At 37.3% G+C, this 15,519-nt stretch overlaps 1 protein-coding gene across 4 annotated transcripts in view; it reads right to left on the bottom strand.

The window, feature by feature from the left end:
• Positions 1–15,519, bottom strand: part of LOC129375430 (protein FAM184A-like) — a 171,616-nt gene that overhangs the window by 79,238 nt on the left and 76,859 nt on the right. For all 4 annotated transcript variants that reach the window (XM_055054505.1, XM_055054504.1, XM_055054506.1 and 1 more), the window contains exons 14-16: positions 12,698–12,910; positions 6,325–6,478; positions 4,379–4,506 (exon numbers count right to left, since the gene is read on the bottom strand). In XM_055054505.1, the coding sequence (XP_054910480.1) occupies positions 4,379–4,506; positions 6,325–6,478; positions 12,698–12,910 (495 nt within the window). The remainder of the gene's footprint in view (positions 1–4,378; positions 4,507–6,324; positions 6,479–12,697; positions 12,911–15,519) is intronic.

Genomic DNA, 15,519 nt, shown 5'->3' with positions numbered 1-15,519 from the left:
GATTAAATATTTTTCATTTTGGCTTCATGTTAGTTTAGTAAATGGTGATATTGTAGAATCTGTCACATTGATATCATGTCCTGAATTGATTACTTTCCTAAAACTAATAAATCCACAAGTTTAATAATGATAGTAAAAGATGGCAGCAGAGTGTAAATAAAAGAGTGTAAAACAGTGAATGATCAGATCATTTAACAAAATTTCCTGAGCTGAAACGTGTTTCTAGAAACTCGGCGGGTCGCAGTCAGAGAGATGAAGTGAAAGCAGAAAGGAAGCAGCGGTTTTAATCCGGAGCGACCAAACAGCGACTTCTGGCTTCAGACAGATAACAGAGCTGCTTGCTGGGCGACGTCCCCAAACACCGCAGACACTTTCCGACTCCAAATCTCCTCTGGAGGCAGAAAATATTCCCTCCAAGGAACATTTTCAGGGCCAAGAAACAAGACCTGTCGCAGCATATTTCTATAAAGAGACGAGTAATAAGGTAACCGTTTTCTCATTACGGCTGCGAACCTCAGGGTGTTTTATTGGGATTTTATGTCAGAGAAATGCAAAGTATTGTGAGGTGGAAGGGAAATGATTGATGGGTTTCAACTTTTTAAAACATCTCACAGAAACATGTTTTAAACATGTTTGACCAGATTTCTTCACAAACTTCCTCAAAGTCAGATTAGACGGAGAATCCCTCTGAGATCATCACAGGTTTTAACTGGATTTATATTTAGACTTTTTAATGTTAATTTAGAGATCAGCTGTGTGTTTGGTATCACTTTCAATTCAATTGAAAAATAAAAAAAATACATATTTCTGTCATTTAAGTTACTTACATCACTCTTAGTTTTATGTATATTTTATAAATTGTTATCAGTTACGGTTATATTTGTATTACTAATATTTAACATCTTGCTTGTCAACTCATAAACTATTTCCCCTTGGTGATAAAAAAACAAGCAACTTCCCCTCAGCAATCAATAAACCTTCATTCTTTCCCTCTCCAAAGGGAAATTAAATATTGATAAACTTAAAGCTGTTTCCACAGGATCTCCAGTAGCAGTCAGTCCCGCTACGCGTCTGAACAACCCTCTGACTGAAGCTGGAGTAAGGGATATGACCCTGTTCTCTTTCTCCCCTGTGAGTTTTGGGGTCGTATTTCAGATGTCGTTTGAGCTTTTGAGATGCTAATCAGCTGCTTTGGGGGTGCTGCATCCTAAAGCACGCTCACTTCATCAGTTGTAAAAACTACACCTTGTTGCCACAGTTACATCCAAACGTAAAAAAAGTTGGAACGAAAATACGTGAAGCTGCACAGCATCTGGAGTCAGAGGGAAAAACTGCAGAAAATATGCAACGATTTAATCCAAAACTTAAGAGTAAAAGATAATACTGAGATTTCTGAAGACGCTATTTTCAGCTTGTTTTAGAAAGAGATGATAATTTACTTTCATGTTTCAGTGGATTTATATCTGATTACTGCAAATAAAAGCAATTAAGAAAAATAGCTGGAAAGACATCTATTTGTCCTCACAGGTCCAACCATTTGAGTTCAATATTCTCAAAAAGAAAAGAAAAAAAAAAGTTGAAACCTGAGGAAAAGGAAAGTCCTGGTTTCTGCGCGCCGAGCGTTTAACCGAAGCAAAGAGAATCGGAATGAAGCGTTGTTTAGTTCCCGTTGGCAGGATGCTGCTACGAGGCGACGGATGGTTTATGAACTTCATGGGATTTAATAAACCCACGTTTATCAGTCAGACAACTGTCAGCAGAGGCAGCAGCACGATGTGTGAAATTGACAATTTCAGTGAGTTTCTCCCTTCGTTTGTCTCCTGAACGCTTCGTGCAGCCGAACGCGTCACTGAAAGCAGGACTGAAAGCAGGACTCATGATGTCAACACAGCAAAGTTCAAGGACTTTTCAAGGGAAGCTTTTCCAAAGATAAAAACAATCAATTAACTAAAACAAAAGTTTAAATTATTGATTACATGATATTACTATTATTAATGGATTTTCACAGTATTCTACATAAGAAAATAAACTAAACTATTACAAAATGTTTTGAAATTTCACTCTATCTTTAAAATCCATAACATTTTTGAACGTATAAAATAATCAGTAAGTTATTAGAAATAATACATATTGATTACATTGAAACAATCTAAACAAATCAACCTTCCTGCATAAATTAAATGTTTAAATATAATACACAAAATAATCCCTAAAAGATTTTCTGACCTATAGCAAATAGAAACTGACCAAAACCAGGAAGTTTACTCTGATTTAACTTCAGCGAGGAAGAAATGTGTCTTTTAATTAAGATGTTTGATTCAAGTGTCAATAATGTTTTCCAAATTTTAATAGACATTAAATTAAACTTTATTACAAAACTGTGCAGTTTGAATATCAAGCACTTTCAAGGAGAAATGAAGGACTTTCCAAACCTTAAATTTCAAGAATTTTCAAGGATTTAAACAAAAAAACCCTGCAGCTCTACAATCTGCTTTGCTTTAGTTTAACTGCAGCATCTGAATGGAGCCATTGCTCCGATTTACTGCATGACTGGCAGTTCAGTTCAGACTCTAACGCTCAGATATTAACCTTTATTGACTTCTTGTCGCCTCAGCAGCAAAAGATGGAGGGAATTAAAGACAACCAGCTGCGCGTCTTTGGTAAAACATCTGAATCATAAGATGACGAAAGAGGAACCCGTGGCGTATGAGGGTAATTAGGATGATTTACAAGCAACAGTAGGACGGTTCCCTGCAGGGCAGGGATGGTGTGTGTGTGGGTGTGTGTGGTAGAGAGTCTGCATCCTAAAGCACGCTCACTTCATCATCTAATCATTTCACCACCTTCCCTGTAATTTCTGCGACTTCAAATGAAAGAAAAATGCAGTGAAGCAGTGAAAGTTTCCTGCACAGATAAAAATAATATGTGTCATTAGTGATGGAGGAAACTTTTATTATTGGGGGCTCCATTCCTAAAACTGGAGACAAAATGCCAACATTTCAACTGTAATTCTGTAATTTAACTGGTTTTAGTTTTCCTCGATTAAAACTGTAATAAACTTTCTGTTGCTTAGGAACTGGGCTCAGCATCTTTTCGCTTCAGGATCCTCTCCAAATGTTTTTATGTTTTAACAGTAAAATATACATAAAAAAAGGTTTAGTCAATTTATGTTACTTTTTATATTATTTTTGAATGATTCAAAAGGTTAGGTTTACTAACCACAAGTTCACTTACAAAGAATCTTAGATCTGCACAAATCAGAGCAAGCAAACATTAAACCATCAAATTCATACACAAATCTGAAGAAGCCAATGCTGAGTAACTAAACACATGAAAAGATTAGCAGATGCTAAAGATAAACCATAAACACATAAAAATGTGACTTATAGCCAGTACTTTGTACTCAGTATTAAAGAAATATTGACTTAAAACCAGCCTTCATATCTTGTTTCTAAGTTAGTTTCATATTATTTCATCTCTATAACAATATTTGCACTGAAACCAGGATTACTTGGTAAGATTTAATGTTTTTTCAGTGTATGAGCGATGAATCTAAAAGCAATCTGACCTGTCATTTTTACAGTTTGATGAAGAATCTGAAGGACCAAAAGGTTAAAATTTTAAATCTAGGGTGAGAAAACTCTTCAGATCTGATTGTAGAGAAACAGAAACCGATAAACTGTGGCTGCGTTTCTGTTACAAACGTGAGCAAAACTCTGCTCATGTCTAGAAACACAATTTTGCAATCGTAGTGTTTCCATAAAATAAGAACAAGTTTAAGTGATAAATCATTAAAAAACAAGTCCTGGCATCATCCTCCCACCACTTCCTGTTGTTGTCTTCTTTGTGGTTTCCACCAGTAGTAGCATCTAGTTGTTAATCATGTCATTCATGTGATGTGAAAAACGGGTCTTCAGTAATAAATGTAATGAAGCAAATTAATTTTCTTAAAGTCAAATTACACAAATGATCAACGGAATCACGGGTTTAATGATCATCAGTCAGGTTTGAGCAACGCTGAAAATATCGACTCCTGATGCATTTGCAGCTTTGCTGAAACTTTGAGTCGTTAAAATAATCGACACTTCATTTGTCTCGGGAGGAAGCTCTTCAGACAGTTTCCTCAGACCCGACTTTAATGACGCGATCTCGCCGCCGCCCATCAGAGAGACAGAGAAGTCTGAAGTGTTTGGGAGGATTCAGACGAGTCGGCAGAGTCGTTCATCATGCGGCTTCAGCAGAAACCATTAACGTCACACTGATTATTACAATTAAATGCTAAAACACAGTTCAGTCCGCAGCTGTCAAGCGGAGATTTATGGCGGTCTGAAAATGAAAGCGTGGCTGAGAACAGATAAGAGACGAAGGTTCTTTCTACCTGGGTCTGGTTGTCCTCCAGGACTTTCTCCAGCTCGGCCTTGGCAGCTGCAGACTCCTGGTGGTGAGTCTGCCGCAGGTGTTCGATGGCCGAGGCGTGGATGTGGTTCAGCTCCGATCGCAGAGAGGCTGCAGGACGACAATAACCAGGAAGAATGTATATTTCAAGAGGAAAAGAGACGCTGAATATGAAGGAGTTTGTCAGAAAGCTCCAGAAAGACAAAAACCTAACTGGGCACAAGAACCTGCTTTTTGAAAAAATCGTCCAAATGGCCACAATTTTTTAAGATTGTCATCAAGGAAAATGTATATTGTTAAACTAAATTTGTCAATATTTTTCCCAGATGAATATTTTTGCTGTCAATTCATACATGACTGGACCCACAGAAAATATATTTACTGATATATATATTTTTTTATTTTTTATGATGGTTGGCAAGGTTGTCATAAAAACTTTATTTTTGGGCTAAAATCTTCAATTAATGTGTCTGGTGCCAAGCAACAGCCAACACGTTTTCAATCATAGAAATCATTTTTATTTTTTTGATCTTGTGTTTACTTTTCCACTGGACATTTTTCTAAATGGCCACCATGGTTGCAATGGAGGAAATATGTTAGCACTAACTGTGGCTAACATGGTAATCTAAACATTAGACTCACTCACCGCTAGTTTGTTAAGTCTTAGCTCTGCAATAATAAGCACATGCAAAAATTTGAAGAAACTAATGCTAAGCTGTTAAACACATAAAATATGTAGCAGAAGCTAACACTAAAATGCTAAACACATAAAAAAAAACCTAATCCACAAAAAAGATGAGAAAAATTAACAGAAGATAGCAAAAAACCACTAAACACATACAAATGTTCCTGGAAGCTATGGCTAAACTTCTGAACACGTTAAAACAATTAGCAGATATTCTTTTAAAGATTAAAAGAATGTCAGCCATGTTGAAAAATGGCCGCCAACCTCAAGAAACACTAAAAAGATTTTTATAGGAGCCAAACTCTGAACAAAGAGGAGAGCATCTGCTTCCTTTAGCAGATTTAATCCTCACTCCAAACATCTGTTATTGCAAACAGAGCAAAAACGAGAGGAAACGTTTTAAACTTGTCTATCAACAGACTATCTTTCTGTAGTGAATAACGCCTGAAAACACATAACTCTGAGTGGGGAAGAGTATGAAAATTGGTGGAGGAAGTGATAATGACAAAAAGAGGGTAATAAAAGGATGTCAAGAAGCAGGAAGAGAGAGACGGATGGAAGGAGCTCTGCAGTGTCAGGACCGAGACACGAAGGTTAATGGAGGCCCATTTATCTCACTCTGCTGCGGCGCTAGCTCCATAAACTGAGTGGTCCTCATGTATTAATACACCTCAGATATATTTAACTCCAGATTTAGCTCCTCTAGCATTTATTTTATCCAATTTCTCATATATGTTTGAGTATATTTAGACATTGACCCAAATTGTGTTGTTTTACTAAACAAAATTGAGTTATTTAAAAACCTTTAACTCATCATTTAAGGAAAGTTTTGCAAAATTATTACAACTTTTTTAGCATAACTTATTTAGTGAATTCAAGACATTTTAAGGCCTTAATTAAGACTTTTTAAGGATGCATGGACAATATGTGTGACTAGAAATGTCACAATAAATTTTGCTGAACAATAAATTGTCCCATAAGTTATTGCGATGAACGATAATATTGTTCTCTCTAAACTGAGATGACTGACAGCAGCCTCATATGGGTAAGACACTGACTGCTTGTTACTACTCCACACAATCCCATTTAAATTAATCTTCAATGTGAAACTTTACAAAAGATGTCTGCCTGTATTTGAATAACCTGGGTCTGTCCAATTTGAAAAGTAAAATAAAACTTCTACCGGTTTTATTAGCTTCGATGCTACCAGCTGTTGATGAGAGGAAATATGACTGAAGCCTCACCCAGCATGGCTTTCCCCTCGTCCTCCAGCTCGAAGCGGAGAGTCTGCAGCTCCTGCTCTGACTGCTGTTTGAGCGTCTCGATGCTCTGCCGGTGGGCCTCCCTGAGCGACTGCAGCTCTGCGTGGTGATGATGGCGCAGACGCTCCTCCAGCTCCTGATGGAGGTGCAGAGGAAGGAAAATGTTAGTAAAACGAGAAAAGACAAAACACTAAAAGGCCAAATGGTTTGGTTTGAAAGTTCATGTTAAAGAGAACGACAACAACAAAATATGTCCTGAAAAGTTCAATAAACGATGGATTAGAAAATACAAAACCAACACGGTTTACAGCAAATCAAAACTTAATTTTCAAGCAGATGAATGTTCCTGTACGACGACGTATTAAGGTGACTGGAGATAGAAAAACAAAAAAAAATCTGAAAATTTGAGGTTAATCTCAAAAATATTCTAAAAGAAAAAAAAAAAAAAAAAACACGGAAATTTCTCAGTTTCAAAAGTCAAAAATTTTAAACTTCTGGAAATTTGGTCAGTTGTTCCCGATCTATCTATGATGAGTGATTAAGTAAGAGTTCACTTCTTCCTACTTCATTCCAAACAGAAGTTCTTGGTTCTGTAAGAATGTTTTCTCTTGCTTTTAAAAACCTGTTTGAAATAATTAAACAAATCAATAATTCTCCAAAAACCAGAAATTTGATGAATCAAACCCAGCTTTTTCATGAACTGAAGTCATATGCGGACAAAATCAATCCAGGGGCCACAAATGGCCCCCGGGCCTCCCTTTTGACACCCTGCTTCAGCCTTTTTAAAGTGGTAGTGTCGCGTTTTTCAGGTTCCTGCTAATCCCCATTGTCCTGAAGCGACCAGCAATGGAGGAATGAGAAAGTGAGTTTAAAACCCACTAATCTGCCTCGGCCTTCGCCACAGATCAGTGGGGCTTTTGTAAAAATGGCGGCTCCATCCCTTTAATTAAAGGCAGCGCATTAATCTTTATTAAACGCAGCGAATCCCATAATTACCATCCGACTGAAATGCTGCTGCTGCGTTCACTTCCTCCGACTCCCTTCTTTTAATGGGCCGTCGATATTTTTCATCAACATGGAGGAACATGATCTGACCTTAATCCTGATCCCTGGAGCTGCAGGAAGTGATGCGTGAGGCGGCATAGCTGAATTCTAACGTCCGAGCTTCCCTGAAGGCAACACAGGGACTCTGCAGTGAAATGATTTCTGATACAGGATCAGAGAAACGGATCCAGACGAAGGATCAGATTTTCCAAAACTAGGAGAAATTTTATAAATGATAAAAAATAAATAAGAATAAAATGAAACGGAAGACGATGCAAACATGTTTTGATGTTGATTAAATTAAGATTTTATCTTATTAATTATATGATGTTTTGGCGTTTCTGTAAATTGTGTTATAGTTTCAGACGCGACTTAAGGAAGGAAGGAAGGGATGAGGGAAGGAAAGAATGAAAGAAAAAAAAAGCTTGACAAACTAATGAAAGGAAGGATGGGAAGAGGAAGGAAAGAAGGAAAAGAAGGATGAAAAACTGAAAGAAAAAAGTAAAAAGGGAAAGAAAGAATTCAGAAGAATTAAAGAAGGTAAAAATAATGAAAAGAAGGAAGGAGATAAGGAAAGAGGGATGAAAGGACAGATGAAAAAAGGAAATTAACAAAGGATGGACAAACTAAAGGAAAGAAAGAAGGAGCAAATAAAGAAAGTAAGAACACAAGGAAGGAAGGAAATAATGAAAGAAGGATGGACAAACTGAAATTAAGGAGGGAAAGAGAAGGAAGGAACAAGGAAAGAAAGGAAAAAAGAGCAAACAAGAGGAAGGAGAGAAAGAAGGATGTCTAGAAAGAGCCTTGGTTGCTGCTTGTCGTTTTGTTGATGGAGAGAATCAGAGGAAGAACTCAGAGTTTAGCAGCAGCAGCATCATGAAGAATCATTTGGTGAAATCTGAAGTTTGCTCTGATTTCACTTCCGACAGACAGGAAAGAACGACCGTCTCACTTTTCACCCGCCGTATGTAAACTTCTGGCTTGCACTGCGAGTCACTCGGAAACTTCCCAAACTTGCAGCCATTTTTATTTGGAAACTTCCAGTTTTGTGCCTTAATAAAATCAACCAGCGCTGCGAAAAGAACACTTATCACAATGAACGCAACGCGGAGGCAAAAGGAAGTGAAACAAAAGAAGATAAACTGCCAGCCGCTCCTCGCCGCTTCTATTTGTAGCTTTTTGTATCGGCGGGAACTAAATCAGGTTTTGTGAACGTGTGCACGCTCGTGTTGCAGGGATTTGGAGCTACTTTATTACTCCCTGGATATGACTTCCTGTGAACTGTGAAGAGATAACACCAGGCGCCGCCATCCAGCCTAACACGCATAAAACACACATTCACAAATCATCCTTCAAATGGCTCCACTCAGGATAATTGAGTTTGCTTTCCCCGGCGCTGCAGACAGAAATATAAACAGCGCCTTGATATAAAAGCCCTCCGTAAAGCTTTTAACTCCCAGTTTCTCTGCTTATTAACTAAGACTGCAGCGGGAGGAAAGATGCTTCAGATGATTTTGTCGTTACACAGAAAGTTTCCTCTTCATGCCATCAGAGAGGAGAATATTTCTGATAAAATTATTTATTAATGCCATTCAAGGATCTTCAAAGAGCCATGTTACCATTGATTATATAAGTGCACAATTTGATGTTTAGAAAATAAATTTGCATTGATGGAAACAGGAATTTTTTGCCACATTGAAATTTAATTGGAAAACTGCAATCTAAGCACTTTTTTAGCATCACACATAATCAACAACTGAATGTTACTACTGGTAGAAACTGCAAAGAAGGAAACAGGAAGTAGTGAGAGCATGTTTCTCAATGACAAATTTATGAACGCGTGATTTTAATTGTGTTTCTTATTTAATGGAAACAAAAATATTGAAATAGTGTCTTTTCATCATTAGCAGAATATTTGTTATGGAAGAGCAGCTGCTGTGGACATTCTGCAGTAGCAGTCAGTCTTACAACTAATCTGAAGTGGCCTCTGACTGAAGACTGTGACCTTATTTGTAAGTTCAGTAATCTGACCTCGTTTTTCAACAACATGTTACCATTTCCAATCCAACAATCAAATTAAGGCTGCAATATGTAACTTTCATTAAAAAATAAGTTTTTTTACATATTTATTAAAATGATCAAAGCCTCCTTTTCAACGCCTGTGGGATTTGGGGTCAAAGTTCAGGTCGTTCAGGCATGAGATGCTCATTATCTGTTCCCAATTGCAAACAAACAAATAAATATTAGGATTCATCACAAATAATTGATTAATTCTTAACTGGACTAAACAAATTTTAAAAAAGGCCAATTAATAAAAAAACAATACACTGTTTTTCTTTTTTTAGCAGTATAACAACAAAATATATGTATTGTTCATTTGCCTTTTAAATGTATTACTTACATTATAAGTCAAATGGACAATAATCAGAATTTGCTCATTGTTTATTTGATTAATCGACAAAAATAACATAATCTTTAGTCCTACAAAAAGTACTTTTTTTTTTTTTTTACCACCGTTAAGAATCATAACATCTGTTCAAAAGTAAAAAAGTAAAAGGGAAAATCCTTTTAGCTGCAAAGCATCCAGAAAAATAAAACAAAATACAAAAAGAACAAATCAAAAGTAACGAAACGGAGCTACGCCAACATGCTGCCACCATGAGCGCTGCAAATCAGAGTAACAGAAGAATATTTAACACTGAGCTGCATGACTCAATCGCTCTTCCTTGTTCACATTTATAGTCAAATAGTTGGCAGCAACACATGTGAGGACGCTGTTCTCTGACCCACAGCTTTCAGACAATTACAGCATCCGAGGGAGAAGGGGGATTTAAAACCGAGATGTATGGCTGATCCAAATCGACCTTGACTGAAACGGAGGGATTAGCGCTGAGCGACGACTCATTGGCACGTCGAGGAGCGCGGGCTTTGTTTTGGAGCGTGCATATTTCCACATTAAGCAGAGGAGAGGCAGCGCTGTCAGAGAGAGTGAGGCGCGGTGGCGATGAGTCACTGCAGCTCTAACCTTGACTCTGACAAGACGGAGCTGAATTAAAATGTCAAGCAGCTGAGCTTGTTCTGAAGTGCGGCTTCCACCGCCACACAAAACGGTCAAACTCATCGGTTTTTAAAAGAAAGAAAAGATTTGCACATGAGTTGGTTGGCAATTCTGTCTTGCAAAGTATTTGGACCCTTTGAAATAGCAAAGCAGTAAAAAATTGTGGAAGAAAACATGCCAAAAACAACACTTTGGTGCAAATACATTTAAAATAAGACAAAACAAGAAATAACTTTTCAGCAAAATATAGAAGCTTATAAGTAAATAAAAAAAGATTTCTTTCACTTTCAGCCTATTTAACAGTCTTGTTATATGTGAGGAAACCTTGTACTTTTCATCAATATTAAGGAATTATTAATTTAAAGGGGCAGTAATATGTAAAAACACCTTTTTTTAAAAGCTTTACATCATGATTTCACGTTAATCCCTCATCAAAAACATATCTGGAGTGACCTTTAATCTCCATTTCAACCATTCAACTCTGCAAACACCTAGGCGGACTTAGCTCCGCCTTCAGGGCACAGCTCCTCCCCCTCTCAGCTCCTTCAGACTAGTCAGCAGCAATTAGCAAACACCTGGTGAGCCCATCATAGGAGCTGCGTCTCAGTGAAAAGCAGTGATAATGTTAAACAGAGGAGCCATGTTTTTAAACAGACGGGTCCAATTTCTAGGCTTTAAGTCAGGAAGTAAAATTTCTTTTAAATCATATCTGATATATATAATAATATATGTTATATTATTATATTATATATATGTTTTATAATAACTGAAAACTTAGAATACTTCCTCTTTAAAACAAGCTCCTAATTGTTACGTTAAGTTAGTTTTGTATTATTTAAAATGTTTTAATATATTTGCTCTAGAAACAAAAAGTACTTGAGATTTTTTTCAGAGCAGATTTACGCAGAAGGACTGACTTTTGAAGGAAACTGACTTCAATGAATTTTTAAAGTATTTTTTTATTTATACAAAAATCAAATCAAATAAAATAGAATCATCCTCCATTAATTAGGAAACTAAATACTTTTTCCCCCAGCAGGGCTCGGTTATTATGAAATCCACTTTTCTGTTTCAGACATTAACTCCACTGACCTGAAATAACACAGCCGAGCCTGCAGGCAGCAAACAAGATGATTTTATGAGAACTTACTGCTGCAGCATTGTTTGTGTTCCCCTGACCCTGTTTCCAGCTAATCTGAGTCATGAACCAAAGCTGAGAGGCAACCCAACCTACAGCCTGCAGGAAAAGATTCTTTTATGGGCTAAGAAAATAGAAAGAGCTCCCAAATGTATTAATAGTAACATCATGGAGGATTCTATTTGGCTTTCTCTCAACAAAAGTGTATTAGAATGAAGAAAAAAATACACGTTTTACTACAATCCCTGCAGTGAATCACATTTGATACATATAAAACAAGCAGCAGAAATGCACTGTGATTTATATCCAAGTCTTATCGAGTACTTTTGAGTACTTTGTAGAGCAAATATCTCAGTTGATCTGCAATAAGAGAAAACTAACTTACAGGTAAGAAATAATAGATTGTGTTAAGTTACATTTACTGGAGTATAATGTTTGGGGTGTTTGCTAACGGCTCTCCTCACCTCAGTTCCACTGGCAGATTATTTCACATGGGAAAATGTCTTGCTATAAGTGAAATAATCTGCCAATTTCAGCAACAATAAAAACTTATTGAATTAAAACAAACCGCTTTATCCAACAGCGCTGGAGAAAATGAAGAAACCATTTAAAGTTATCAGTTTCTATGGTTTTTTACTGTTCATGGGTTTATGCTTGAGTAAAATGAACATTGTTCTTTTATTCCATGAACTACTGACAACATGCCTGCAAAATTACAAGCAGAAATTTTTTATTTATTTGTAGAAAATGCAAAATGATCAAAATAATGAAAAAAGTGCAGTGTTTCCAGAGCTCAAATAATGCAAAGAGAACAAATTCATATTCATTTAGAAACAATAAGTTTTAACTCAGGAAGAGTTTAGGAATCAGTATTTGGTGGAATAACCAGGAGTGAATTTTTTCCAGAGCTGGACATGTAAGTTAGTTTGATCTAATTTCAAGTGTACAAAACACAAGATTCTGTGTTTTTCTAGAGATAAATTCTGCATTCTGGTTCTGGTAGTTGCTAGCAGATAAGTGTGGATAATAAAACATCTTGAAGAAGCTTAATGATACAGAAAGCATCGATTTCTTTTGAAATCCCACACAGAGGGAGGATTTTGCCCTTCACCGACCTTGAGGTCGCGCTGCCTGGCGTGCTCCATGTCCTGCATGGCGCAGCGGTGGGCTTCCTGCAGACGCTGCTGCCGCCTCTGATGCTCCGTCTGCAGCTCGTCCAGCTGCGTGCGCAGGTGCTCCCTCTCCTGGCTGAACTGGTGCTGCAGCTGCTGTAGCGAGGACTGCGACTGCGACAGCTGCATCTCCAGACTTTGCTTCAGCAGAGATATCTGCACAGAAACCAGACAACGTTAAACACCAAACAGAACAAAGGGTTCTAGTTCATCGGTGTACGTTCAGTTCATCCTGCAGTGTAACAGAAGCAGAAAAAGAGGCAATCAGTTTGTTTAGAACTAATTTTTTAATCCCAAAGCTTGAAGCAGAAGAGCTTTTAGCTTTATGCTAATAACTTTGAGTTCACGGCAGATCATAATAAACTATAGCTGCAATGAAAGGCTTGCTGAAACCCATTATTGGTAGGGAGGAAGGAGTGTGACTCAGTAGATTAGTCTGTCTAGACAGATTGCAGAAGCATGGTGAATACATCATTGTGTAATGACAAACCTCACCTTGTAGAAGCTGCTAACATAAACAGCTGGGAAGGCAGAAAAGCTCACTCAAGAAGATAAAAGTAAATTATTTTTTAGCAGAATATGCTCTGCATAACAGACGTTATTGCAATAAACAGTAATGTTGTAGTTTTGAGACCATTTTCAGGTAAAAAAAAAAAAAGATCAATTATTAATAAACTTTAATCGTGGTGAACATTTGACACTGGAACTGGAAGACATTTTCAATATCCACAACAAACAAAATGAATTATGAAGTCTCTGTAAACAAAACTCTCCTTCAAAAACAGAAACTCTTATCATCCAGAAAAAGAGAGATGAAAGAAAATGTATTTATTGCTGATTGCGACAGGCCCAGTTTTAAATTGACAGTTTGTCTCCCAGATGCAAAGTGAAGTTAGAAAAGCATAAACGGTCTCATGTTAACCATACAAGACGCTAATCTGTATGTGTGTATTGAGGTTGAGTTACTAAGTTTGGCTTCACACAGCAGCGATAATGACTGTGTTGAAATTAAACTCAACAAAAACAGCAGCTCACAGGGGAATGCTTAGATTTTATTAACCCGGGTAATTAATTCATTTTTAATTTGCTGTTCTGCGTTCGTTAAGCTTTCCTTTTAAGTCTCCTTCTAAAAATGTTACACGCTTTTACTCACAACAAAACTAGATTTCATGAGGTGAAAGCTGTGATTTTTGCTTTCAGTCACAGGGTAAAAGTAAGTACACCCCATTTCAATCCTAGAGTTTTATCAATCAGGATGATAAAAAAGGTTCTAAAATAATTTAAGCCATCAGTTTCCTCAGATTTGCAACAGGAAGCATCTCACTGAGCTGCCGAGCATCGTTATTGACAACATGCTAGCTTCTCCAGGTCACTTACTGTTTCCGATCATGTTGTGCTAGAAAACAGCTCAATATGTTTTACAGAATACAAGTTTCATAATAAACTTTTTTACATATTTGTTGAAACTATCTCTATATTGTAACAGTTCAGTATGAGACTCTGCCTCCTCCCAGTGCTAACTAGAAACAACCAATCAGAGCCAGGAGGCGGGTCTTAGTGCCATCAATCACTTCCTCTTTTCTCTTTGCTGCGCTGAAACTAGCATAACATGCTTTTGTTGTTAATGCTAGTTAGCATGGCCACCAATGACAATTTTCCAGTAACGGTAAGTTGTTTCTCAACATTAGCATATTTAGCAGCGAGTACATAAGGATGATTGACAGTGCTAAGCCCCTCCTCCTCTCTCTGATTGGTTGTTTCTCTGTACATTTCTTCAGACAGAGACAGCAGCTCAGGTAGGATTAGAATGATCATCTGTCTGATAAACTGTAACAACATGGTGACATTTTAATATGTAAAAACATCTTAAGGATAAAGGTTACACACTGCAGCTTTAATGATAAATAACAAAATAATTGAATGTTTACTGGGGTGTACTAAGTTTTATTTTTATAACACTTTGCTGTATTATAGTTCAGCTCTCTTAGGAATTAGCTGAGTTTTCAAGGCTAACTTGCTCAATTTGCTAACAGAGGATCTTCTTCCAAACGTCACATCAGCTCCTGCATCAAGGCGCCGCTGACATCACTTCCATCTGTTAAAATACAGGTCATTAGATTTTCTAAACGCCATCCCGCCTGTCGGAGCGCATCCATCTCGAAGATGAAAGCTGCTTCGGTTTGGCATCAGATTGGATAAATATAGTTTAGCTGCCTCTGTGGCAGCAGGACGATGCGCCGCCGTCGCCTGACGCAGGAACGAACTTCCAGAGTGACGGCGACCAGATAGCAGCTTCGCCGCGCCGCGTTAATATTACGCCTAATCATTATAGAGCAATGATTAGGAGTCTGCAGCCGTCTGTTACACAGAGCTGAGACAGTCAGTCAGTCGCTGTTCTTTTTGTTGTTCTTTTCTTCCAGCCTATTGATTTTCTCACTGCTGCTTTCATTACATTCATTCAGGAAAAAAAAGATTTAAAAAAATCAAGTATTTCATGTAAAAATATAAAACCAGAGGCTGTAGGATGAGGATCATCTGTTCTTCAGAATTTCTTATATTCTTAACAACAGTTTTGTGTCTAACAAATAAATAAAATGAAAAACAAAACCTGCTCAAATGTTTCTTGCTTCTGATTCTGTATGCATGTTATTCTTTCCGGGGAGAAAAGTTGCTCAATTTTGTCTAATCCAAAAGAACCATTTGTTCATTTGAATTTAGGTTATTGATCTTCGGGAACATATCCTTCCATTGTTATGATAACATTA

This window comes from Poeciliopsis prolifica, unplaced genomic scaffold (genome assembly GCF_027474105.1).
Source record: "Poeciliopsis prolifica strain line A6 unplaced genomic scaffold, Auburn_PproV2 SCAFFOLD039, whole genome shotgun sequence".
NCBI lineage: Eukaryota > Metazoa > Chordata > Actinopteri > Cyprinodontiformes > Poeciliidae > Poeciliopsis > Poeciliopsis prolifica.
Note: the sequence above shows the minus strand (reverse complement) of the source record. Positions and strands in the feature narration are given on the sequence as shown.